Consider the following 14,301-nt stretch of genomic DNA (forward strand, 5'->3'; position numbering starts at 1 on the left):
TCTGCCTGTATCATTTCTGGTTCAAGTCGATTAAAAGATATATTGAAACATAATAAAACTACCTACCCTCTAAAAGACTGTCTCAGACAAAATGAGCTCTTTTTTCTGAAAAATTGTGAGAATTTTACTGTGCTCCAATTCAAATGAAGAATACTTTGCATATTACTTTGTGTAGTATCATCTGTAGCAAATGTTTTTCATTTCAATATTTTTCATTTCTTATCAACTAAGCATGAGAAGATGATAATGTGCTTTTCACAATTTTTGAATAAGTAACTGCTTTCAGCAAACAACTTGTTTTTGTTACCATGTAGATTATTTTTTTAGGACTGGAACAAAGTATTATTTTATATTCTGATTCTCTTAAAGATTTGTTGTTTGAGTTGTAAATTGCGCATGATGTTTTAGGTAGCACGTGTTTATTTCTGTTGAAAGAACATGTCCTATTTTTAAGGAAGGGAAAAAACTTGTAAGACATCAAATGTTTCTTGCAAAACAATTAGATGAAATAGATGTAAATGAATCAGATCCATGTGACTTGTATTTCAATTAAAATGAATGGGTCTAAATATGAAGGGAGTAAAATGCTTGGGGGAAAGAGTGTAGCAAGTCAGGAAGTGACATTTGTTTTGTTTTCATCAGTTTTGGAGTCTTGAAAAATGGCCTAGTACTCCAAATTCAACTTCATTCAGAATCTCCCTTAAGCCTAATGCAGTTCCAGAATGGGATAATAATATGCAAATTCATTTTATAGCTTGATCTGGCTCAATTATAATAATACAGGCATCAGGTATTGTTGCCACTATGCAGTTGTTCAAAAGCATTCTCAATTTAAAGTTAGTGGCTTTTCTATGTTTTATTTTCTTTTGAGAATGAACCGTACATTGTAATGAAGCTAAAAGTACGTTGTTTTTTCATAGAACCACATGTAACGTTTTCAGACTCACACAGCAACTTCATATTTCTTTCCTCTAAGTGAAGATGATCCAATCTAAATGAAAAACACTTGGGGGTTTCATGTATACTCACAGTGTATACACATATGAGTAGGAGTAGTACAGAGCAGAAAAGACGATGGTAGAAACAGAGAGAATGAAAGAGAATGAGGACAGAGAAGGGGGAAAGGAATAAGCAATGTATTCAGAGTTAGGCCATCAAACCTCATTTCATAAAGCACTCAGATCACACTCATTATTTGAATCACAAAAAAATGTATCCCATAGTTTTGTTGTCGGAGGAATCGGTGGGTGGAATTCCTCTACTACTAGTGGGAGTGGGGTGGCTCTTACCATATTTTTAGAAAATGAATTTTCTAAGACTCTCATGGGAGACTAAATGGTTTTCATTGGCATGGAATTATATTTATTTTTTAACACATTTGTGTGTGTGTTTTTTAAATATATTTTTATTGATTTCAGAGAGGAAGAGGCAGAGAGAGATAGAAACATCAATGATGAGAGAGAATCATTAATCGGCTGTCTTCTGCACGCTCCACACTGGGGATGGAGTTCACAACCTGAGCATATGCCCTTGACCAGAATCAAACCTGGGACCTTTCAGTTTTCAGGCCAACACTCTATTCACTGAGCCAAACCGGCTAGGGAGGAATTATATTTCTTGAGTTGCAAAGATCCATTGTCCTTAAACCAGTCCTGGAAAATATGTAGCTAGGGCTCCAGCAAAGCCAAAAATAGGGCCAGTGTCCAAGGTTTCCATTCCATGTTGGACCTGGGTCCAATGTAGCATCAGGCTAAAGTCCATTAGTCCATGAGAGCCCTGCAAGCCAGGGGTCAGGAGGGAGCAGCAAGAGAGAGAGAGATAGGACTCCTTTGTTCATGAGTTAAGTATTGAGATTTTGCAATGGCCAGGCCGATTCTGGCCACTGACTTGTTCCCAGGTGTGACTGGCAAATAAGCATCTTCCTACATTGCCCAGACCTTACTGGGCATGCACCTATTTTTCATTCCTTTCTCCAGCGATCTGTGGGACAGACTTGGAGAATGTTAACTACAACTTCCTGGCAAAGCTGTATAAATGGCATGCCTATATTATCAAGTTTTCCCTTTCCTGTTAACTAATAATCAGATTATTATAATGGTATCTGTTTTATATTCATACTAGAGGCCCGATGCATGGATTCGTGCACTGGTGGGGTCCCTCAGCCTGGCCTATGGGGATCGGGCTGAAACCGGCTCTCTGACATCCCCTGAAGGGTCCCAAATTATAAGAGGGTGGTTCTTGGGTGACACACCCCAGAATAGAGCACCCTTCTCTCTGGTTCTGGGTGCATCACCGGAGAACTACAGCTGCCAAGTCACTGCAGCTTGGCAGCTCCTTTGAGCATCTGCCCCCTGGTAGTCAGTGCGCATCATAGCTACTGGTCAGGCAGTCAAACAGTCAGATGGTCACTTAGACTTTTATATATGTAGACCATTTATGCTTGCTTAAAAAATATATATTAATCTGAAATACAAGGGAGTGGGAATGAACTACCAAAAATAAATAAATAAATAAATAAATAAATAAATAAATAAATAAGTCTCTCTGTCAACTGTCAACTGTCAACCTGTCTCAAAATATGAGTAAGTTTGATGTGTGGTGTGACATATCAACTCCCAGTCTCTGAAAACAGGCATTTTAAGTCTTCCAATAACTTCCAAGAAGCAAGGAGTATATAACTGTATAATATGTTTTTTGTTTTTTTGTGTTGTTTTTTTCTTCTAGATAATATTACACTGCTTAAGTAGTCTTCTAAACACATAACCTGTTAGGGAAGTAGGAATAGAAGTCCTTTCTGTATAAATTAAAGGTGCAGTAGCCATAGGGCTATTGTGTGTAAGGAGCCTGCTTGTTTGTTTCCTGAGAACATGATGATGTGATTGCAGCTTAGCATCTCTCTGACCACTCAGGACACTGCTGCTGCTGCTCATCTCCTCTCTGGAAGTGCTTGAGCTCCTTGCTCCTCACAGGCAGAGAGTGTGAGCTGTCACTCTTTTCTTTTCTTTTTTTATATTTTTACTAGAGGCCCAGTGGATGAAATTCGTGCACGGGGCAGGGTATGTCCCTCAGCCCAGCCTGCACCCTCTCCAATCTGGGACCACTCAAGGGATGTCCGACTGCTTGATTAGGCCTGATCCAGGTAGGATTGGGCCTAAACAGGCAGTCGGACATTCCTCTCATAATCCAGGACTGCTGCTCCCAACTGCTCGCCTGCCTGCCATCCTGATTGCCCCTAACCACTTCTGCCTGCCAGCCTGATCACCCCATAAACACTCCCCTGCCAGCCTGATTGATGCCTAACAGTTCCCCTGCCAGCCTATTTGCCCCTAACTGCCCTCCCCTACAGGCCTGGTCACCCCTAACTGCCTTCCCCTGTAGGCCTGGTCACCCCTAACTGCCCTCCCCTGCAGGTCATCTTGTGGTGGCCATCTTGTGTCCACATGGGGTCAGTCATCTTTGACCACAAGGGGGCAGCCATCTTGTGTTGGAGTGATGGTCAATTTGCATATTATTCTTTTATTAGATAGGAGGATTAGGTAGGATAGAGGCCTGGTGCACAGGTGGGGCCTGGATGGTTTGCCCTGAAGGGTGTCCTGGATCAGGGTGGGGGTTCACTTGGGGCATGGGGTGGCCTAGATAAGGGGCCTGTGTTGGTTTGCAGGCTGGCCACGCACCCTGGCGACCCAAGCGAAGGCCCTGGTATCTGGGATTTATTTATCTTCTATAATTGAAACTTTGTAGCCTGGAGCGGAGCCAAGCCTCCTGCTTGCTCCATGGCCACAGCCATTTTTGTTGGGATTTATTTATCTTCTATAATTGAAACTTTGTAGTCTTAAGCGGAGCCCAAGGCAGGCTAGGGCAGGCGGAAAGCTTGGCTTCCTCCATTGCTGGGGAAACCCAAGCCTTCTGCTCTCTCTGTGTCCCCAGCCATCTTGATTGGGTTAATTTGCATACTTGCTCCTGATTGGCTAGTGGGCGTGGCTTGTGGTTGTAGCAGAATGATGGTTAATTTGCATATTACTCTTTTATTAGGTAGGATTGATTTTAGAGAGGAAGGGAGAGGGAGAAAGAGATAGAAACAGCAATGATGAAAGAGAATCATTGATTGGCTGCCTCTTGCACGTCCCCTACTGGGGACTGAGCCTGCAACCAGGGCATGTGCCCTTGACCAGAATCAAACCTAGGACTCTTCAGTCCACAGGCCAACACTCTATCCACTGAGCCAAACCAGCTAGGGCATGAGCTATCACTCTTAAAATATGTATTCCATAATTAGGCAGATGTGTTTTAGGTTCTAGCATAGCCCTTTGTTATTTTATTTAATCCTCCACTCATCCTAGTCTAGCAGATGAAAGTGGAGTGGCTAAGCTGACTGTTTTTTTCACACTTAAAATCAGTGGCAATATAAGAATTATAACTGTTTCCAAGCAAAGTTGTGGTTTTAAGATTTTTTTTTTTTAGAGAGAGAAGAGGAGAGAGGGAGAGAGAGAGAAACATCAATGTGAGAGGGAAACATTGACTGGCTTCCCCCTGCATGCCCCACACTGGTTATCAAGCCTGCAAACCAGGCACATGCCCTGATGGGGAATTGAACCTGTCAACTCTTGGGTGTACCAGATTATACCCAACCAAATGAACCACATTGGCCAGGGTGCAAAGTCTAAATTTTAATCCAAAATTGTGTCAATGAAAATAAATGGTCAACTTTATGTTTTTCACCATCAATAATCAATATGTCTAAGGTTCTCAATTAAGTAAGTGTCTCTATGTAGAATCTATGCTCAGAACAAAATACAATGGTAATATTGTGACTTATTTTTCATCATAATTTGCGACAATAACTTTTCATAAGTGTTAAGAGATCTAATCTACTTTGCTTTTGGTGTTTTTTCACTTCCTGACAGGCCTACCCTTGCAGCAGTGATAAGGAATGTGAAGTTGGGAGATACTGCCATAGTCCCCACCAAGGATCTTCAGCCTGCATGGTGTGCCGAAGGAAAAAGAAGCGTTGCCATAGAGATGGCATGTGTTGTCCTGGTAACCGCTGCAATAATGGTAAAGATAGCGCTCAGTGTTGATGGGCTACATTCTCTTTATATTCCTGACATGTAAAGAATCTTTCCAAATAGGCAATAAAATCTTAGCGTTCCTAGGCTTTGATCACCTTCTGTATTTAATAATCTATGCTGAGTTGGATTTACCCTGTTGAAGAGTTGTTTGTTAATAGCTAGATGCTCTATTCCACTAAGCACATGAGCAAAGACATCCAACAGAACTAAAGAAAATAACGTGCTGTGATTTAGCAATGCAATTGTGAGTCTGTCTCCCAATTTCATATGTTTCATATCTTGATTCTTATACTCATTGTCCTCTTTTGAAGGCCTTACCTGGTGGCACACTCAGATGGTGATGAAGTGATTGGTTCCTATGAAAGGAGATACAGGAGTCTATTACCCAGCCATTCCATAAGCATGACTTCACTCAATCTCAATTAATGTATAGGCACAACTTCAGCAATAATAAAATGAAAAACCATAGACAAACATGTGGTGAAAACACTAAATAATTGCAGAAGGTGATCAGAAACATACACTTAGTCACACAAACAACATAAGCAGGCTCATGTCCCTGTACTTGCCCCTCACCTCTGGGCATGGTCCTACTGGAAATACCTTGGACAGGAAGTAAAGGGAAGAGGACCTCATACCCTAGAGGGGTTTACAGTATAAATTAGGATTGTACTGGTGATTGAACAAAGGGACATGAGTCCCAAAGATGCATGTCTGGACAGATATTTTTAAAGTATGAATAGGTAATATTAATTTAATACTTCACTATATCACTATTCTGAACCTGCACATGTATTCACAATAATTTAGTAAAATGAATTTCTGTTTTTATTCCTATTTTTGCTCAAGGTCACTTAGTCTTGAAAGAAACAAGATGCCAATCAAGTTTGGACTCAGAACCAAACTATTGAATACTCAGTTCCAATAAGTTGGTAAATGAACAAATGGATAAATTGATAGATGATAGGTAGGTGGATGGATGGATGGATAGATAGATAGATAGATAGATGGCTTCATGCCTTACATCAGGAGAATACATGGATAAGAACCACATTGTATAAAATTGAATAAGTCTAACTGCTTTCCTGACCATCTCCAGGTATCTGCATCCCAGTCACTGAGAGCATCTTAACCCCTCACATCCCAGCTCTGGATGGCACTCGGCACAGAGATCGAAACCATGGCCATTACTCAAACCACGATTTGGGGTGGCAGAATCTAGGAAGACCACACACTAAGATGTCACACATAAAAGGTAGGGATAACTGTAGTTCTATGTTTACTTTTATTTATTGTTTTATAAAAAGTACAGAAAATATAGTTAATTAATTACATTGGTTTTAGAAATATGCAAGGAAGATAGTTTAAAGGCAGGATTTTAACTGGATTTATTAATTCTTAATTTTGAGGATGCTTAGAGATTTCTTAGAGATCTTAAATTATTAGAAAATGAGTGTTACAAGAATTGCAGAAGCCTGGTCAACTATGTCATTTTCTTAACAACCCTGCCTTTTTACATGGGATTTAGAAGATATTTCCTATGCAAGCATTTGTCACATATCAAAGGATAAAGCATTCTGAAAAATAAATAGGAAAATGTTCGCTTCCATATGATTAAATCCCTATATTTTTTAGTCTTTCTCACCTTTGCAGATTCAGAAATTTTATTTCACTAGACAACCAGCTACCTTCTATATATATAAAGAGCCAGGGTTGTAAAATCCACAATGACTGGTGGATCGACCGAACACCAGGCTGCGTGTGCAGCAGGTGAGCAGGCTGAACTGCTGACCTCTGGGAGAGAGAGAGAGAGAGGCGGGGTTGATCAGCAGCTGCAGCGGCTGCTGGCAAGGCCCAGAAAGAAGCAGGGTGATCAGATGTTGCTTCTCTCTCTGGGCCTCACCTGCAGCCAAGCCTCTCTCTACCTCCCAGAGGTCAGCATTTCAGCCTGCTCACCTGCAGCCTGGACTGAACACCAGGCTGCGTGGCAGCAGGCGAGCGGGATGAACTGCTGACCTCTCGGAGAGAGAGAGGTGGGGCTGATCAGCAGTGGCAGTGGCTGCTGGTGAGGCCGGGAGAGAGAAGCAGGATGATCAGACCCTACTTCTCTCTCCCGGCCTCACCAGCAGCCAAGCCTCTCTCTCTCTCTCCCAGAGGTCAGCAGTTCAGCCTGCTGGCCAGCAGCCTGAGGCAGCTGCTGATCAGCCACGCCTCTATGATCAGGCCCGGAGATAGGGCCGGAGATGCTGACTGGCATAAAAACCGACCAATCAGAACCAAATCTGGGTGAAGTGCAAAGGCAGAACCTATGGTGGGGGCTGAGGAGGGGTTTTAAGGGAAACAGCTGTTTGGTGTAAGGTGCAAGAAAGTAACTCAATTTTTTAATGACCGGTTTGGTAGTATAGTGCACATGGCTGGCTATCAGTCCAGATATAGGGATTATGTCTTTTTGTCTGCCAAGAGCATCTCCTCCTGCTGAAAAAGTCTCCCCCCCCATTTAAGCAATCCTATTCTATATAATCTATCTATACTAATAAAAGGGCAATATGCTAATTAGACTGGGTCGACTGGCCATCTTCTAGATGTCGACTTTCTTCTGGACAAAGCCATGGTGGTGGGGGCCGAAGCAGAGGCAGTTAGGGGCAATCAGGCCAGCAGGGGAGGGCAGTTGGGGGCAAGATCAGGCTGGCAGGGAAGGGCAGTTGGGGCCATTAGGCAGGCAGGCAGAGAGGTTAGGGGCAATCAGACAGACAGGGGGCAGGGTAGGGGCAATCAGGCCGGCAGGGGGGCAAGGTAGGGGTGATCATGCCGGCAGGCAGAAGGGTTAGGCCTAAATCGGCAGTTGGACATCCCCCGAGGGGTCCCAGATTGGAGAGGGTGCAGGCTGGGCTGAGGAACCCCCCTCCATGCACGAATTTTTTACACCAGGCCTCTAGTACTATTTATAAAATAATTTACCAAGACTAATTGGTTTCTAGTGCAATTATGTATAGCCATAAATCCTCTTAATTGTATAAAAATATTTCAGAAGTCTAATCCCTCATAATTAAGTTTGAATATATGAACCTTATTACCAGTAGTAAAATTTTGAAAGTGTGAAACACATCCATTTTTAAGGGAAACTTTTTGCAAGTCTATTCTGTGGGACACTACTCTTTCAAGACATTCTGTGAATAAAAGTGTCCTGTGTTCAAGAGTTTTTTAATAATATATCTCACCATTTTTGGAACTTTATAATAAACATTGCTCTATTGAAGGCTCTGAGAAGTCCAGCAATGAGGAAAACTGATTAACTTCTTAAAATACTGTATTTCCCCAACTTGCTTGAACACAAAAACTATTTCCCCACATTCTCATGTTCTGCAAAGAGAGTATTATATAGGATACTGACCGATTAGTCTGACCTGGAATACAATGGTCATGTGGATAGGACTAGAGATTGACAATTCTTCAATTATCCTTTGTCTACACTCCTAAAAGCCTAAATCCTTTACCCATATCCTCTATTACTACTCCACCAAATTCACATGCAGTCGTTAATACATGAGTATTTCTCTTTATTCAAAGATGTCTATGTCATTGTGTACTTTCAAATTTGCTAAGTATTTATATATGTAATTTTATCATGGGTAGAAGGAAGAAATCTTATGCTGATGGCTAGTGAGTTGTGTCCCTATTACACAGTGGGATTTGTTACATTTGGGATGACAGAAAACCCTTTTGACCAGGATTCTCACACTATGGCCTAGGAATCAAATCTGTCCTGCTGCCTGTTTTTGTAAATAACCTTTTATTGTATCACAGATTTACTCATTCATTTAGGCATTATCAATGGCTGTTTTTGTAAGACAGCAGCAGAATTGAGGAGTTGTGATACATATGATCTAAAAAACCAACATTATTTCCAATCTGTATGTAACAGAGAAGTTTGCTGACTCCTTTATAAAGGTTACACATCAACCCAACTGTGATGTTTGGAGGCTCTTTGCTGACTTAATCATTTTTTCTGTATTAAATACACAGATTTGTGCTTCCACATTGTGTGTGTGTGTGTGTGTGTGTGTGTGTGTGTGTGTGTGTGTGTGTGTGTTTAGAGAGAGAGGAGGAAGGAGAGAGAGAGAAACATCGATGTGTGAGAGTCAAACATAGATCAGCTGCTTCCTCCACACCCCCTACCAGGGATTGAGCCTGCAACCCAGGCATATGCCTTGACCAGGAATAAAACCAGCAACCTTTTGGTGCATAGCGTGATGCCCAGCCAACTGAGCTATAAAAGCCAGAGCTCCACATGATTTTTATGATGACTTCTTGGTTGACCCTGGGGCTTTCTGCCCTTTCTCTGTATCACAACTCTTTCTAGACTGCATTTCCTAGGCTCCCTGTCAGTGGCTCTGGCCATATGGGTTTTGCTATGGTGGGACACTGAGAGGAAGAGGAAAGAAAAAGCCAACATGTTCTGTCTGCCTCCAGTAGTGCTTCTGGCAGAGCTGTATCTCCTTGGGGTTTCAGTCCCACCAGCTGGACCTGATGAGTTCTCATCCCAGCTAGTGATCCCAGCCCTCTATTCTGCTATCCTTTGCTCCTCTGGATTCTCCAGACAGAACATGTTGGTTTTCTGCTGTGTTGCTTTAGCATCCTCTGGTACTTCTTAGCCCTGCCACTACCCATGTGACCAGTTCTCTGCATTAAATTCCTTGTAGTTTGAAGAATCAGTTTCCATTTTCCTGGCTAGACTCTGATACATGATCTTAGGCGTTCCTGAGAATTTCAGCCCCCTCCTTCAATCAGAGTTTGTTTACATCTCTCAAGAAAGGTATAAAATTAATTAATTTGAAAGCAATTCTTTTTATTTTCTTATTTTTACTCAACTAGTAAAAAGAGAAAGAATAATGATCAGGGAACTATCTAGAAGTGGAGTATGAAAAAATAAAGAGTAGATAAAGTACAGTCTAGCTTTTTGTTAAATTTGATATTCAGACAGCAAACATGAAAATAAACAATAACGGATTGGTCAGATTAGAGGAAGAGCCCATTGCTGTTAATCCAAGACATTATGGAAGATAGCATAAGTAAAATACTTTAAGTGCTCTGATTGCAAAGTAGAATTTTTCTGAAGTGCTGAGGTGATATATTTTGGTCATCATCCTGCAGGGCACGAAGGAGACCCCTGCCTGCGATCATCAGACTGCATGGAAGGTTTTTGCTGTGCTCGTCACTTCTGGACCAAAATCTGCAAGCCAGTGCTCCACCAGGGGGAAGTCTGTACCAAACAGCGCAAGAAGGGCTCTCACGGGCTGGAAATTTTCCAGCGGTGTGACTGCGCAAAGGGCCTGTCTTGTAAAGTATGGAAAGATGCTACCTACTCCTCCAAAGCCAGACTCCACGTCTGTCAGAAAATATGATCACTTCAGAGAAAATGCATCATGAGCAGACTGAATCTGTGCATTTAAGTGCATCATAGCACAGAGGTTTTGGATCTCAGAAGAATGGCTAATGTAAGGCATGTGATAAGAATATGAATCACAGACCGAGAGAAAGAAAAAGAGAACTAAGTCTATTGGAAAGGGTGACAAATGTAGTACAACTAGTGTGTTTCCATTATGCAGCTTGTTTATGTAAATAATGTACACACTTGTGAAAATGCAATTACTGGAAAAAGAAAGTACAGTGAAAATTACTGACCGTGTGACTTTTCAGGAGTTTAGGCGGTGCTGGAGGATCGGTTTCCTCCAGATAGGAGATTGTCTATAAAATAAACCAAAAAGCCATATTTCTACTCCAAGTTATAGTTTAATAAAACACTCCCAGTGTATTTTTGTATACATAGGATGTAAAACATGAAAAACATTGTTAAATAGGAAATGAACAGAGTTAATTTGTAACACAGATCACCTTTTAATTTGGAACACTGCTTTTACTGTTCCATCAAAGGCCTTGGTAGACACACACACAAAAAGCAGTTGATATTTTCCAAATAATTTCAAAATAATTGCAGGTCTTCCATCAAGGCCTTTATAAAAGGAAAAAACACACACACAACTTGTTTTTCCTCAAACTGCTTATTTGTGTTTTCCAATATTTACTTTCACCTATACTTAATAAGAACCAGCATAACAAGACAAAAGTAGTCCATTCAGATTCTCAAGGGATATTGTTTCATCTTTCTAGATTGTATGTGATTCCTACCATGAATACATGTTATTTTCCAACCTAACCCCAGTAGTCGTGTAAAGCACAGAGAAGAATTTTCAAAGATTACAGATCTTTATAAGATATCCAGAATATACGGGAAACCAGGCTAATAGAGAGATCAGTACTTTTTAAGGCGTTGGAATCCCCTATGTGTTGATAGCATTAGACTGGTAAGCACACTTATTCCTTACGTACTCTGCAGTACGGCGGGGTACAGCTGAGAGTGCAGAGTGGAGCTGCGTCTCTCCTGCACTGGAGCCAGCAAGGAAATGGGGGAAACTGTCCAGTATCCAGGTTTGGGCAATGCATAGACATGCCTGAAGCACAACATGACTTTTCATCTTTGAATCCAAGGCTGCACAACTTAAATGGAGTTTTCTATGGGATCTGCGATCTCAAAATACTCACCACACAGATGAGAACAGTGTGAGGTCACTACTTGACCTCAGAGTATATATTTTATACATTTGAGGTCCTAAAATAATATGAGGAGTTCTCACAAAATGAACTCCCAAGACAGGGAGTACATAGTAAGGTTCCATTGCCCTCAATAAGCTCCTAACTGGCTGGTAGCAACATCTGATTTTTCTGCATCAACCTTCCCCTACAACTTCTTTTCTCCCACAAAGATACAGTTTCTGTTTTCTGCATCCATTGAGATAAAAAATATATATATAAATGGAATAACTTGTAGGATCTACATATTGCTAACCTATAAAAACCACAGGTTCTTCATTCTTTGAAACCATTTTTTTTTTTACTTTACTCACTTCCAAACATTATGTCTAAAGCATAAGGTAAAAATGTATAGTTGTTACTTTTGACCTTTTCTTTTATAAACTTAAAGTCACTCCTTAATTATTTTTTTTTACTTAGCCATCTTTAGTCTCAAATTCAAGTTCTCCCAGTAGAAATTGAACCTGAGCCTCCATGTCTATTAAAAATTTCAGCTTCTCACACATGTTTACTAGGATAATTAAGATTTACGTTTCCTCCATATGTCTGCGAAAACAAAAATTTTCAACTAACCTATTCAATAACCAAAGTCTGTACAAACAGGATTCTACATGCTTGGCAACATAAAAATTGAGCATTTCAGTCAAGTGTTTCCTATGTAACAATTATATTTACAATCTGGTTTCTGCATTATTTCCCTTCTGTACATCCCTTCAAAAATTATTATTTGAAGTAATTTATTTACAGGAAATGTTAATGAGATGTATGTTCTTATAGAGATTTTTCTTACAGAAAGCTTTGTAGCAGAATATATTTGCAGCAATTGACTTTGTAATTTAGGGGGAATGTATAAATAAGATAAAATATATTAAATTTTTCTCCTTCAAAATTTAAATTTCTTTGTGTTTTTCTTATGGGAAAAGTTTTCATAGAATCATAGATTTTCAAAGTTCAACTGGACTGGATCTGATTTTTCAGTCTGAGTAGAAATCCTTTGGGCAGCATCACCATAAGATGGTTGAGACAGTTCTCTGTTATTGAAGGTAGCTTATTTCATGGCATTACAGCTGTAATTGTTAGTTATTTTTTTCATAAAGTATTCCAGCTTATATTTTCCACCCATTTATTCTTATTTTGCTTTTTGGAACATCTTAGAACAAGGACTCCCTACAAACTTCTTCAAAACTCTTGAAGCCACCTAGCATATTTCTTATAATCATCTCTCCAGGTTAAATTTTTTCCAAGTAGAAATGTTGACATGCTTAGGATATTGGTTCATTCTCCTGTGGTACAAAGAAGATACAGAATACATTTGTCCCTGTATGGCTACACTGAGTTACCTGGCCCTGAGTGAACTCCAACCTACTTCCTGGGAAGGTCTTTCCTCTGCTTCCTGAACACAGAGATGTCAGGAGTGTTTGACAAACAGTACTCACCAATTATGAGACCAGGAGTAGTTGTAAGAGCCCACGTCATATTGGAGATGGTAATGGGCTGAAAATGTGGGAAAATAAACATTCTGTGACATAGTGGAACAGATTAAGTATAGCCATGGCAGCTTGAGGAAGCTGAAACAGTCCCAGAGCTACAGGTCAGAGTTGAAGATACCTCAAGCACTGCTGAAGTAATTCCCACATTACTAATTAGTCACTTAAGTGTATTTATAAATAGTTAATCTGTTTCCTCAAATTCAGAATATTTATATTTCCCAGATGCAGTGTATTTTATACTATAACAATCATTTATGTGTATTTTTTTTTCTTTTCCACTGAGCTCAGTGAGATGCTCTGAGAAGTGACAAATTGTTCTAACTTCTTTTTTAACCAAGAAATGAAATGTCTATTGTAGCTTTCGGATTTGAGGGAATAATCACACCTTTCTCTGTCCCTAAACTAAGGCCATTTGAGAAAAAGGTTAAGACAGAAAGGCAGATGATGACAGATTATCTTGATACAATTAATATTGGAGAATGTGGGGTGTAACTGTGGGCAGAAGGACACCAAAAAGAGACAGGTTCTGTGCCCATCCTCAAGCAAGACCAGACAGCATAAGTTCTACCTGTGGGAGGTGCCCCTATAAAATTTACAACATGGTTAGGCAGAGCAGAATGACACACTTTCTTCTGGCAGTTAGTGCCAAAGAAGAAGGGTGGGGAAGGCATGGAACTCTGTATTTCTCATTCAAGAATTTCATTTGAAATTCTACAAAATGGATAATTTATACCACATGAGAATAAGGAGTGAGAGATGGAGAAAGACAAAGATATACTCTACATTAAGCTAACATTAAGAATTAAAAATGACCCCCAATATCTTTACCAGATCTATATATTTTAACCCATTATACATAACCACTTATCTATGGTGAAAATATGGGTTTTAACCCAATCTGATCAATTATCTTCTAAGGCAGTACCTAAGAAGGTCATTCCCTCAATGCCAATCACTCTTTCTATATGGATCCTCTCAGGAACAATGGTAGGGAATTATTTTATCTCTCCAAAATTGCAAGCTGGATGCAAATACTTCATTAATTCAATTGACTCAAAGATCACACTAAATGCAGAACTGGAAAATAACTCCTC

At 40.2% G+C, this 14,301-nt stretch overlaps 1 protein-coding gene across 1 annotated transcript in view; it reads left to right on the plus strand.

Annotated features, from left to right (window-relative positions):
• The window catches only part of DKK2 (dickkopf WNT signaling pathway inhibitor 2), a 109,096-nt gene extending 96,540 nt beyond the window's left edge, over positions 1-12,556 (plus strand). The window contains exons 2-4 of the mRNA XM_079797588.1: positions 4,905-5,055; positions 6,169-6,324; positions 10,221-12,556. Coding sequence (XP_079653714.1) covers positions 4,905-5,055; positions 6,169-6,324; positions 10,221-10,471 — 558 coding nt within the window. The 3' untranslated portion in view covers positions 10,472-12,556. The remainder of the gene's footprint in view (positions 1-4,904; positions 5,056-6,168; positions 6,325-10,220) is intronic.
• The last annotated feature ends 1,745 nt before the right edge of the window (positions 12,557-14,301 follow it).

The sequence above is a fragment of the Cnephaeus nilssonii genome (genome assembly GCF_951640355.1).
Source record: "Cnephaeus nilssonii genome assembly, chromosome: 1".
Taxonomy (NCBI): Eukaryota; Metazoa; Chordata; class Mammalia; order Chiroptera; family Vespertilionidae; genus Cnephaeus; species Cnephaeus nilssonii.